Source organism: Prionailurus bengalensis, chromosome A3 (genome assembly GCF_016509475.1).
Source record: "Prionailurus bengalensis isolate Pbe53 chromosome A3, Fcat_Pben_1.1_paternal_pri, whole genome shotgun sequence".
Classification (NCBI taxonomy): Eukaryota; Metazoa; Chordata; class Mammalia; order Carnivora; family Felidae; genus Prionailurus; species Prionailurus bengalensis.
The window spans coordinates 105,343,726-105,356,092 of NC_057354.1; the positions used below are offsets into that span (position 1 = coordinate 105,343,726).

The 12,367-nt window shown below is 49.5% G+C and overlaps 1 protein-coding gene across 1 annotated transcript in view; it reads right to left on the bottom strand.

Moving 5' to 3' along the window:
• SNRNP200 (small nuclear ribonucleoprotein U5 subunit 200) overlaps positions 1–12,367 on the bottom strand; it is a 28,844-nt gene that overhangs the window by 1,709 nt on the left and 14,768 nt on the right. Inside the window, exons 21-43 of the mRNA XM_043604057.1 lie at positions 11,875–12,072; positions 11,319–11,471; positions 11,125–11,205; positions 10,527–10,610; positions 9,565–9,671; positions 9,110–9,228; positions 8,663–8,817; positions 8,361–8,550; positions 7,980–8,153; positions 6,398–6,558; positions 5,857–6,084; positions 5,310–5,501; positions 5,042–5,220; positions 4,702–4,853; positions 3,740–3,848; positions 2,822–2,930; positions 2,131–2,320; positions 1,872–2,036; positions 1,529–1,650; positions 1,164–1,307; positions 889–1,065; positions 420–580; positions 223–304 (exon numbers count right to left, since the gene is read on the bottom strand). Of these exons, the coding sequence (XP_043459992.1) occupies positions 223–304; positions 420–580; positions 889–1,065; positions 1,164–1,307; positions 1,529–1,650; positions 1,872–2,036; positions 2,131–2,320; positions 2,822–2,930; positions 3,740–3,848; positions 4,702–4,853; positions 5,042–5,220; positions 5,310–5,501; positions 5,857–6,084; positions 6,398–6,558; positions 7,980–8,153; positions 8,361–8,550; positions 8,663–8,817; positions 9,110–9,228; positions 9,565–9,671; positions 10,527–10,610; positions 11,125–11,205; positions 11,319–11,471; positions 11,875–12,072 (3,432 nt within the window). The remainder of the gene's footprint in view (positions 1–222; positions 305–419; positions 581–888; positions 1,066–1,163; positions 1,308–1,528; positions 1,651–1,871; positions 2,037–2,130; positions 2,321–2,821; positions 2,931–3,739; positions 3,849–4,701; positions 4,854–5,041; positions 5,221–5,309; positions 5,502–5,856; positions 6,085–6,397; positions 6,559–7,979; positions 8,154–8,360; positions 8,551–8,662; positions 8,818–9,109; positions 9,229–9,564; positions 9,672–10,526; positions 10,611–11,124; positions 11,206–11,318; positions 11,472–11,874; positions 12,073–12,367) is intronic.

Here is a 12,367-nt window from a genome sequence, read left to right on the forward strand (position 1 = left end):
TGACTCTAAATTTCCCTTCCCCAGTGACAATGCACCCTTGAACTCTGTACTCTAGCCAATGGCTAAGGCCTCCAGAAGACACCTCATACCACTACTTAAAAACGGAGTTGGAGATTCCTTTTGACCATTTAAAAATCTTAGTTATACCAAACTGTCTTTCACAGGGACATTTCAAAAAGCTTTCTATTGGGTTTTTGTTTTTGTCCAGCTATGAAAACACACCTGTGGAAAGAGAGGTGCTATCACAGGGCCCGTGACCTCCTCCTCTCGCTCCAGCTGCACCAGCACCACAACTGGCCCGCCACTGTGGGAGAAGAGCAGGGCAGCACATCAGCAACGTGGCAGTGGGGTCAGAGCGCACTGTCATGTTGTGCCCAGCAGGGACCCTGGGGCAGGGCACCTGGCTGACCATGGCTCACCTGCGGATGCTGTCCTTATCCACCACTTCATAAGACAGCTCAATGTTAGGGTAGCGGTTGCAGAAACGGGCCACGTCCGCGATCTGGCTGTCAGACAGCTGAAGCAACGCATTTCGTTCTTCATCTTCCATCTCCATGATGTCAAAAACACTCTCCACTCCCTGCAGTGCGTATTCAGAGGTCAGGGAAGGAGAACGCATACTAATGGCAAACGAAACCTGGCTCCAAACAACTGCTGGTTCAACTCCTATGCTATCAGATCATCTAAATACACGATTTCAGAAAGAACACAGCCCACAATTGTCCAATCGTCAGGCTCCCTAGTACCTCAATACGTAACACCCTCAGGGGAACCAGAACTAGAACCCCCCCTATACTGTGACTCCCCTCCCACAACCGCCACAAGTCCCCTCCTTCCCCTAGAAACTTGGCTCAGCCACCCAACAATCCGGGTCCAGACTCAGCTCACCTTGTCTGTACAACGTTTAATATGCTCTGAGGTGAAGTGTGGCAGCTGTTTCAGGTATGAGTCCTTGGACCACATGGCTTGGGTGACCATCTGGGCCAGCTCCATAGCTGCCAGAGCAGGGCTAAGCCACCCATTGCTGGAAAGGACATCCACACAGGCCTGGATGAGCCGGATTGCCTGAACCGAGACAGGAGTGCAGGACAAGGTAGGGTTGGAACCACTTCTTCACAGGCCACCACTGGCCCCTCCACTCCACACCCGCACACGCACTATACCTTGCTAAGAATTTCCTCAGTATCCGACTGCAGCTCGGCACTCAGCTGCATGCGGGACAGGTGAGCTTGCAGAAGCAGGTTGGTCTTGACATGTGGGTCATTGAACTTAGGATTATTCAGCTTATGGGGGACCTTCTGAGCCAACTGGAGAGTGGAAGAAAAATAGCTGGTGATGAACAGGTGACCCTGCCTGAGAACAGCTCTCAGGCCCAAAGTACCACCTGCCCCAAGCTCACAACCCTTCAAAACAGAAGTGTGGGTGATGTGTTAGGATCTTCCTGTGGTGACAAGGACAACATGTGCTCTGGGCACACAGGCCAAGTTTCAACTCTAAAGATGTCCTCCTGAATCCAAGAAGCCCTCACCTGCCGCAGGAGGTTATCTTCATGGTGCCGGATGGGAATGTTCTCGTACTCCGCCGCATTGGAGATGATTTCAATAAGCCCTCGCACCTTGGTCTTGGCATTCAGGGACATGCTGAAGAGCTCTGACAGCCAAAGAGGAGAAACGGGAGGAGTCAAACGCAAGTAGAAAAGGAGCAGGCAGGAGAGTTAACTGGGTTACTCCTCCCGACCCTATGATACATCCCTGGAATGTGCTTCCAGGGCACTGGAAGCCCTGTGCTCTCTCATCCCAGTGGGCTGCAGACCCCTGCATAAGGCTTCTTTAGCTTGGGCTCCCCAGACACAGCCCCTGCCGGCCCCTCACCAATGGTGGTGTAGTTGATGTAATAGTAAGCAGCGATCATGCCCAGGTTCAGAGGTGCCACATCCATTTCATCCTCAATGCTGATGCACTTGGACTGCTCTAAGTCACTCAGGGTCTGCTCCACAAGCTCGGACAAGTGGTCAGACAGGTGACGGTGGGAGATCCCTGCAAAGGTGAGAGAGAAGTGGGGAGTCACAGGGAGACTGGCCGGCAAGGTCTATGAGCCACAAAAGGATACCGTGCTCCAAAGTCCACTGACCCTGCAGGTTGTAATAATTGGGGTTCTGTGTCATGCGGCGGTACAGAAAGGTCCAGGTGAGGTAGTCCACAGCATCCTGCTTGTTCTCAATGGTCTTGGTGACAATTTCAGCATTGAAATGGTCATGCATACAGTGGTCCAGGTGGGACTCTACTGGCAAGGGCTCATATAAGAACTTTTTGAAGAAATCCTACAGGTTGGAAAAGGACAGACAGTAATACTCAATGACAACATGGTTACAATAAAGGGCCAAGGGCAAATCAACAGGGAACGGCCCTTGTGTGACAGACATAGCTAATACAATAATGGAAGAAATCAGCTGCAGAGACAAGGTGAACTAGGTCTGGACCTGGAATGCTGGATGTGTGTGTCCGTTCCCACCGGCATCACTGGGTATTTTTATGGTGGGAACAGGGATACAGCAAGTCACACAGGCCTAACAGTACATGAGAAACCACCCAGAAGGTGAAAACCTTGACACATGGGAGTCCACAGCAGTAGCAAAAACAAAGGGCTACAAAATTCCACGTGGCTAAGAGGTTTATTACCAAAGCAATGTGGAAAATTAAAAAAAAAAAAAACAAATAAAAAACAGAAGTTGACAGAAAAACTGTAAACAATGAAAAGCATCTATTAAAGAATCTACTCTGAGGCCCAGGATCTCAAGAGGGTGCACAAGGCCAGGACTGACCTTTTTGGAGCCCTGGCACATGATAACACAGCGCCCCTCATCATCCTGCAAAGGGCGGTTGGCATGGCCCACCATCTGAAGCACGTCGTAGATAGGGTAATCCACATACCTGGTGACAGAGAGAAGAAGGCAGGTAAAAGGTCCATCACCACAGAGGCCATACTCAGGAGGCTAAGACTACCTCAATGTCAAAGAATAAAATGTAAATATGGGACACAGTGGCAAATCACAGCAGACATCTGTATTTACGGCTTCTTGTGCTCAGGTACTAGCTTTACTTGTTTAGAGATCATTACAGTTTTCAAGTTTAAGAGCTGGGACTCTGCTGCTCAGGGTCCTTGAACCAAAGCTACCAACCCATCGAGTGCCAAAAGCAAGTGACTCCCTGTTAAAGGATCAAATATGTAAGTCAAGCTCCCCAAAGAGGTGTATACTTCAAGAATTCTCAAGTCACCAGACTTAAATCCATACCTAGACGCAGTTTTAGGCATTAAAAATAAGCCCATAAATAACAGTCACTTAAAAAAAAGTCTACATTTTGAGAAAAAAAATTAAGAGTTAAATCATTCAATTTTTTTCAGAGAAAAAAGGATCCTTCTACATCTCGTCACCACAAAGGTATGTGACTTGGACCATATCACCTTCCCAGTCTATAAAATACACGAGTTAACTACCTAATCTCCAGCTCAAACTTCCTGGTTCTCTAACTTGCTGAAATGAGAGGAAGATCATAAAAACAAATGTGAACCTAAGTCCTAAGACTAAAAGAACTCTCTGACACCTGGCTGTGGGGGAACCTCAGCTGACTGTTTAGTTCCCTAACACTTCTTTTTCGTAATAGCTAATTTCCAGATCTTCAGATGTTATGTTCATTTTAGGAGGAAGGTTCCCGTTAATGCACAGCACAGCTAGACTCACGCATGAATCTTGCCATTGTAGTACTGGGTGTCCATGATGATCACCAGGTGGGCGGCCACATTCATGCCCCAGCAGAGACTCCGGGAAGCTACCACCACCTGGATAGCCCCTGGATAGTAGAGAGAAGAAGACTGAGTGCAGGGCTCACTGGGAGCCTCCTTCTGTGCAGATAGGGGCTTATCCTGTGCTAAGTTTCAGAACTCAGAGCAAAGTGTGCTGGGAAATGAGCCCTAATAATGGCGAAGGGTTAACACAGTACTAGAAAAGGGAGCTCTATGCTGCTGTTGCCCTGCTTGGGGGCCTATCCTAGAGGAAACAAGGTAATCTTGGAACCGAATCCGAAGCCCAGAGAAAGACAGGCTTCGCCATCTGCCTGGGACACTGGCCTTGTTGACTGGAAAATGCTAACACCAACTCATTAATAGGCTGGCTCAGTACCCGGCAGCAAAACTGAGCTGAGTGTACATCAAACCAAATAGATTCAAGGGCCAAAGCGTGCCAGTAAGTGGTTCTGGCAGGAGCAACTCCATTGCAGCTCCAACAAAGAACGTCAGAGTGACAATACTCTATGTGAAATGCCAGAGGTCAACAAGGGACAGTGGCACACAGGCCACCCAAGGGAGACTCTACCGTTTACTACATCTCTAAGGTCTAACAACCTTGGCGAATCTGGTATCCATAGAAAACCAGGTCTACTGGTCAAAGGTCTAGAAAACCAGGTTCTGAAGTAATACGACCGTATGTGCCTGTTTTCTCAGCTAGCCAGTAGGGATAATATCCTACCTATACCACAAGGTTACTGGGAAAATCAAATGAGATAATACGTAAAACAATCAGAAAAGTATTTTGAAGGTGGTTAAGTGTGCAGTAGGGAAGTATCACCCACATCCTAAAGTTTCGTTCCTACCACCTGTGACACTCCCAGATACAATCTCCCTCTAGGCCACAGCACTTTTTTTCACCTGAGCTGAAGAGCTGTTCTACCAGGCGTCGCTCCATGGGGCTGAGCCCCTCGTGCAGGTAGCCCACTCCATTTAACAGTGTTTCCTTAAGCGTGCTGTCACTTAGTTTCTCCAGGTACGGGATCAGATCCTTCTCCGTGCAGTGCAAAAACCTAGGCAGCACGGGCACTGATTTAGCTCAGAGCAGTTCCAATCCCTTGCAAGACCCTTCCAACTGTGCGGTTGCCCAGCCCCTGGCCCCAATGGGGCTAACCCCCACCCTCATAAACAGAACACTCTTCAGGATCAGCCAACCTCACTGACCCAACTTCCCCCCCCCCCCCCGCCCCCACCATCCCACCTCTGCCGCTGGATATCTGCTGCACATGTGGTGAGAATGTCAATTGCAGTGAGGCGGGTCTGCTTTCGAGACGGAACAAAAACAATGACAGGCTTCTTGGGAGAGTGTTTGGTGATAGCATGGTACACGGGCTTGGCCATGGAGAGCAGGCGAGTTTGTGTATGGCTAATGTTGAAGCCCTGGAGACCGAGGAAAACGAAAAGACAGAAGTTACAATACCTGGTACTTCAACAAGAGGCCACGCAGGAACGGGGAGAGCGGGCCCTACCTGGATGTGCAGCTCCAAGGGCACAGGGCGCACGTTAGGGTGGAAGTTGAAAGTCGAGGTGGCACTGCACCCCAGCCAGTGGGCCACATCCTTGGCATTCGAAAGCGAAGAGCTAAGTGCCACAATGCGAATGGGTCGCTCAATCTGGGAGGAGATGTAGCGCATCCGGGAGCAGATCACTTCTAAGACAGGCTGGGACAGAGGCGGGGAGTCACTAGGGGCCCAGGCTCTCTTTCCCCATCCTCCACCCTGACTTAGGCTTTCTGTCTAGTTCAACCACCTCAAAACCATCACCTAACTCTTCCTTCTAATTAAGGGCTCTCCAATCTTTGGTTCTACCTCCTCCATAGCAGCCAATCTTCACTAAACAATGCTATTTTCCAAGAGTACTACAAAAAAGGCTCACAACGTCCTTTTGGAATAGGGTGACAAGCAGAATCCTCCTGGGAGAAGCACCTAGTCTATGGCCTCAGACCCAAACCTAACTCCCCAAAGCTAAGGACATCAGCCAATCGCAGCCCCTCCAGTGTGCAAGGTTAAGCCATACCCCATTCTCGCCCCCAATAAGGTGGACTTCATCCACCACGAAGAGGTTGATGTTTTGGACATTCTTGCGCTGCTTCCACCGCCGAGAAAGAATGTCCCACTTCTCAGGGGTGCTGATGATGATATTGCCCTTGCCCAGAAGCTTCAGGTCTGTGCTAGTCTCCCCCGTCAGGAGCACCACCTTCTTGTTGAGCCTGTCCTGGAACTTCTCATACCAGTCCATGTAAACCTGGCACGCAGGGAGAGGAAGGGCAGCAAACATCAGGCCATGACAGGCATCGTTTCATTTGTAATGAGAATTGCCTGAGAAGCCAAATAGAGAGACCTGATGGTCTGTAGATCTCAAGCTACCTTATAATCCCACACTGACCTTTAAGAGTATTTTTCTTTAGGACACAAACTGGGGACATGAACAAAACAAAGCAAAGGGTCTCGCCCCAATTAACCCTGCAAATTTCAAGGGCTTAGAAAATCTTGATCGGGACTCAGATAAAAATAGCTTCCAGGAAAATTCACACGTGACACAGCAGCACGCCACATACCTGCTCTGCCAGAGCCTCCATGGGAGTGATATAGACACAGCGTCCCTCTGAGTTCTGCAGCAGCATCCGCAGGATGGCAAATTCCGCACAGATGGTCTTGCCGCTGCCCGTGGGGGCCCCCACGAACACATTGTCATCACTGTTGTAGACGGTGTTGAACACTGGAAGCCGGCAGAGCAGCAGTGGGAACATCAAAGAGAAAAGACACTCAGACCACTCCTCAGAACAGAGGACACCCGGAGAAACTCAGCCAGTCGACTGCCAAGTGCCGTAAACGAAGGGGGAGGCATTAGGGCCTCTAACTGCAGCCAGCCTACTACACTACACCTCTCCCCTCATGCTCTCCCTCTCATACACAAGCAACAAGCGAAGAGCCCAAGACCAAGAAGTCCAGTAGCAGGGAGATCTGCAAGATGGCAGAGAAAGTAGACCAAGTATCCGGTGCTTCTCTGCCAGTCTTCTCAGGGACCAGGATACGGAACAAAAAGGAACTGGCTACCATTCTCTGGCTACCCTCCGACACTCTCCTTGAAAGAAGGTAAAGCCTCAGTCCTGGCATCAAGACTGGTTAAAGTCAGTTGGGGGGGGCACCTGGGTTGTTCAGTCGGTTAAGTGTCCAACTTCGGCTCAGGTCATGATCTCACAGTTCGTGAGTTCAGGCCCCCGCATCAGGCTCTGTGCTGACAGCTCAGAGCCTGGAGTCTGCTTCATATTCTGTGTCTCCCTTTCTCTCTGTCCCTCCCCCGCTCACGCTGTCTCTTAAAAATAAACATTTAAAAAAAAAAAAAAAAAGATTGGTTAAAGTCCAAGTTCTGTTTATTAAATGATTCAGTTGAGGTGCCTCTCTCTGCCTAGCTTCCTCATCTGTAAAGCAAGACACTAATAATAGTATCACAAGTAGTAAATCCCCCATAGGATCAGTGAGAGGAATAAAAGAGAAAATAACCAGATGTACTCAGCCAGAGTACTTAGGAAACAGGGCATGCCCTGTGAACATGCCTGTTATTTAAAACGACAGACAGGGGAGTGCCTGGGTGGCTCAGTCAGTTGAGCATTCGACTCTTTATCTCAGGTCATGATCTCTCAGTCTGTGGGTTCAAGCTCCATGTCAGGGTCTGCGCTGACAGTGCAGAGCCTAGTTAGGACTCTCTCACTCTCTCTCTCTCTCTCTCCCCCCTCTGCCCCTCCCCTGTGTGCACTCTCCCAAAATAAAAATAAACTTAAAATAATGCATTAAAAAAAAATAAAGGGAAAGGAGGCTTCAGTCAACACTGCACATGCTGCACACACATGAGCAACAGGAGCACAGATCCAGCCTCCTGAGCCTGAGAAAGAACAATGCACCATAATACGACCTTGTTCTGACCCTCCTCAATGAGACAGGCAAATAAGCAAAGGAAATCTAAGAGTAACCAAAGACTGAGAAAGGAAGAAGTCCTAGTATGCTCCAACAGTTGCCACTGATGAGCTCCCACACCTACCTGAGCGTCCTACGTCCCTTCTTGCCACTGAATATATCTGTCTCTACGGAACCTTTAAGGTCCTCCAGAGGAATGAACCGCGTGGGGATGGAAACACCTACCTTGGGTCTGGATGGGGTTGAAGAAAGGAAATTTATCCTGGTAAAGGCTCTCAAAAGCACTGTTTCTCAGGGCAGACACGGGCAAAGGCTGCAGGTCCAGAAGCTCAGTTGGAGGTGGGTACTTCTCCGGTAGGATCAGGTGCCGGAAGGAGACAGGCAGCTGGGTCTCACAAGCTGCCAGAACAGAAACGGGAGAGGTCATAAGCACTCCTCTCTTTACCTAATGACCCCTCAGAGTCCCTCCATGCACACTGAAAACCCCAAAGCAGCAGCAGATAGTATCACTCTGACCCCACCAAGTCCAGTCCAGCACGAAGTGAAAGACACTCTTGATTCCCCCAGAAGACCTGTCCCTATGGGACCGTACAGAGACACACTCACAGAGCCAGCGGTCAGACACCACTCGGATGAAGTACTGAGGGGGCAGCGGTTCAAAGACAGGAACGAAAAACGTAATGAGGTGCTCATCCTGAGCATACTTGGCCTTGAGTAGAAAATACTCATGGTGGAGTATCACCTCACTGTCTACATCCTCCACCAGAATCCAGAATGCCTCTGACGAACCATGGACCTGTCAACACAAGCACAAGTAAAAGGAACGTGAGCCAGCGTGGACTTGCACCTCCAATCCAGCTCTCCTCAGGGGCATTCGCGAGTAGTCCCTCCGCCAAGCAAAGCCTCACCTTTTCATCCCACTGGAAATCCGGCGTGATGGTCAGCTCCACTTTTAGGGTGGAGCGTGTGATAGGTTGCAGGTGCACCGACAACTCCAACTTGGGGAAGAGGTGGACGTACTTGTGGATGGTCTTCCCCATTTTCGGCATGCGGATAAGCTCCCCTAGAAGGACAGGAGGGTACGGGGGCTGCAGCCCAGCCTTCCAAGCACAGCTGCAAACCGGGCCTTGAGGGCAAGTGGCAGAGTCCGCTCTGGCGGGCAGACTCCTCCTCCCTCCACTCTCAGTGCAGTCCAGAGGAGTCAAAGTCCCGAGACCAAGAACTAGCCACGTTACTTCAGCAGAATAGGAGAAGTGAACACAGGACAGTAGGGCACCAGGCCCCGGAGATAGAAAGCAAGAGGGCTTAGAAAGATTTCTGAGCAGTAAGGACAAGGAGGACAGCTCCCCACACACCTATCTCATTATGATTCAGGTCATACAGACGCTCGAAGGGGAAGTTTTTCTTCTCAATCTTCTTCACTACCTCTTCAGGGAGTTTCCGGAACTGGCGCAGAGGACACATGGACTGCCACCTAGCCAGGAAGGAAACATTAACTGTCAGTCCCCTGTGAAACAAACTGCCTTTGTCATGGCTTCCAATTAGCTGTGACCACACAAAACAGTCATTAAAGGAAGGCATCTGGAACTGTACCAGCAGTGAGACTTGAAAGCCATCACTCATCACCACTCTCCTCCCACCCCCAGGCTCCACCTCAAAGGGCCCTCCCTCTTCTCAACTTTTAGCCAAGTTCAAGTCCCATTTCATGAGTGAGGACCAGAGATAAGAGCACTCCCAGGCTTCCCCATGACATCCTCAGCCTGGGGACCTTAACTCATGGTGACCGGCTCCCAGCCCAGTAGGTCCTTACATGCGCTTGTCAATCATCTTGCAGAGGTTCAGTGTCTTGTCTGTAAGCTGCGCCCAACCTCGATTCAGGACAATTTCAAAGATGGCACGCATCAACCTGCCAGCCGACTAGGAAAGATAAAGCATTCCCTCTGTTAAGTCCCCATCATCCCCAACCTAATAAAGCCACTCGACACATGGCTTAATTACCTCAAGCTCTGACGCAGTCGGTCACACTACTCAAAAATAAAGTCCTCTGTAATTACTCCCCCACCCTTTTTAAAGACTTTTTTAAAGTTTATTTATTTATTTTGAGAAAGAGGGAGAGCAAGGGAGGGGCAGAGAGAGAGAAAGAATCCCCATCTGTACTGTCAGCACAGAGCCCAACACGGGGCTCAAACTCACGAACTCATGAGATCATGACCTAAGCCAAAATCAAGACTCAGATGCTTAACTGACTGGGCCACCCAGGCGCCCCTGCCTTTCCCCTTTTAGGTAGCAGATGTTTGCTAAATGCAGAATAGTTAGAAAAGGGCAGCTCGAGCTTACTGTACAACATCGATTTTAAAGTTCGGCTCATTTAGCACTCAGGGTTCTAGCAAAAGCAAGGATGCCAATGACTTGCCCTCAAAGGTAAAGACGAAGCGTAGCTAGCTAATAGAACCTTTTGCCATTTCTGGATTTACACATGAGCCTAGCCATAGTGGAAAGTCACTCTCTGTAGAGAAGCAGACATTATGTCTTGTGGCTCTCCCTATGGAACCTGCCCAGCACTCTCTCTTAAGGCCCTACCTCTCCTCATGCTCAAGATCAGCGACACAGAGTGGCTATGCCATATCCACATAATCAACGAGCCAACTAGAACAAAACTTGGCCTTCTCCCCTCCTCACTAGCGTCAGCCCTGTTTTCTCCAAGACACACAACAGCACAAGGGACTGGAACTGTTTAGGCCTCTTCTCCTGGCAGCACAACTGCGCTCTCACCTGCGTAACATACACCATGTCTGCCATCAGCGCAAAGCCCTCCAATTTCAGCTGTGAGATGAAGGCTTGGAGAAGCACATTGATCTGGAAAAAAGCAAGGTCAGCAAGAAGATGGCCAGTCACTGAGGTGCCAGGTGAATCACACTTCTGCTCTGGGATCCATGGATCATGCCGAATCGGATCCACAGCTCCCGCTTTATAGGCATTAAATAACTGGTACTCCACATAAAGAACATGTGGAAAGGATGCAAAACCCAGGAAAACTGAGCAAGTCATCGAACATGAACGTAGATTCAAGGTTCACTTTTTTTTTTTTTTAATTTTTTTTTTTTTTTCCCAATGTTTTTATTTTTGGGACAGAGAGAGACAGAGCATGAACGGGGGAGGGGTAGAGAGAGAGGGAGACACAGAATCGGAAACAGGCTCCAGGCTCTGAGCCATCAGCCCAGAGCCCGACGCGGGGCTCGAGCTCACGGACCGCGAGATCGTGACCTGGCTGAAGTCGGACGCTTAACCGACTGCGCCACCCAGGCGCCCCTCAAGGTTCACTTTTTACAAACCCATCCAATCCTTATGCCAAGCAGAGGAGTGAGCTCACCTTTGCGCTGGGTTCCTCAATGCTCTCCTTTACAGGGATGGGCACCCTCTCCAGCAATTTCTGCAGCTCCAGCTTCTCCTCCTGCCACAAGAAGGGAACCGGTCAAGGAAAAGCCAGGTGACTAAGGAGAGAACCCATCCAGTGACTCAGCAGTGAGTACCAACCACCCATCCCAACACGCTGTGTGGACTCACCTCTCTCACGGTGATGTTCTTGAACTCTGAAGACAACGAGAAGACTCTGAAAAGCTCAATTTCACTTAGGGTGGGCTTCAGCAGCTGGTTGTAGGTCTGTACTGTGTCATTGGTGATGTAGTAGTGGCTGGCTATACGACCCAGTTCTGTCACCTATGAAGGAGGAAGACTCAATCCAACGGCGATCGTTAACAAGTGGCAACCTCTCACTGTAGACAACAGGTACCCACTGGAGGAACTCACAGCAACAAGAGTTTCTGGCCCAAGCACATGAAGAAAGATGGCACAATAAACTGACCTATGGTGAATTGATGCCCATACAGAAAAGACAGTTGAATGAGCTGCCTCGACTCAAGTGACAGAAGGCAGGCACCCTCAGGTTCTACTATACCATTATAGAGGTTCCTAGATTCAAAGGGCACAGTCTAATCCCACCTGTTTTTCTACACAATGGGCAATTACACAGGCAGTGCTCAAATCAAGAAAACAATTTAAAAAATTGCCTGAGATCACCACTTTTACTGAGACCTGTGGCTCAATCCCTCAACCCACTCACCTGGAAGTTGCCTGTCTTCTTGTCATACTTGACCAGATTGTTCTTATCCAGCATCAAGGCAGCAGTATGAACCAGATCCAGTCGGCGCTGGTCCAGCAGGGGATCTCCCTTGAGGTCATCATGAGAGATGCCATAGAGGGTTGGGGATCGGAGCATTCGGATATACAGATAGGCATATCCAAGCCAGTTCACCGCATCCTACAAGAGAAAACTCGCTGGTCTGAGCATGGAGAAATTATGTCCAAATGAAAAGCTCCCAGAGATCACTTAGAAATTAATTCCAAGGACGCCTGAGTGACTCAGTCGGTTAAGTGTCTGACTCTTGATTTTGGCTCGGGTCATGATCTTACAGTTTGTGGGAAGGAGCCCTAAGTTGGGCTCCACGCTATCTCCACACAGTGCAGATTTTCTCTCTCCCTCTCTCTCGGCCCCTCCCCTGCTCGCATGCACATACTCTCTCAAAATATTTTTTAAAAAAAGAGAGAAATTAATT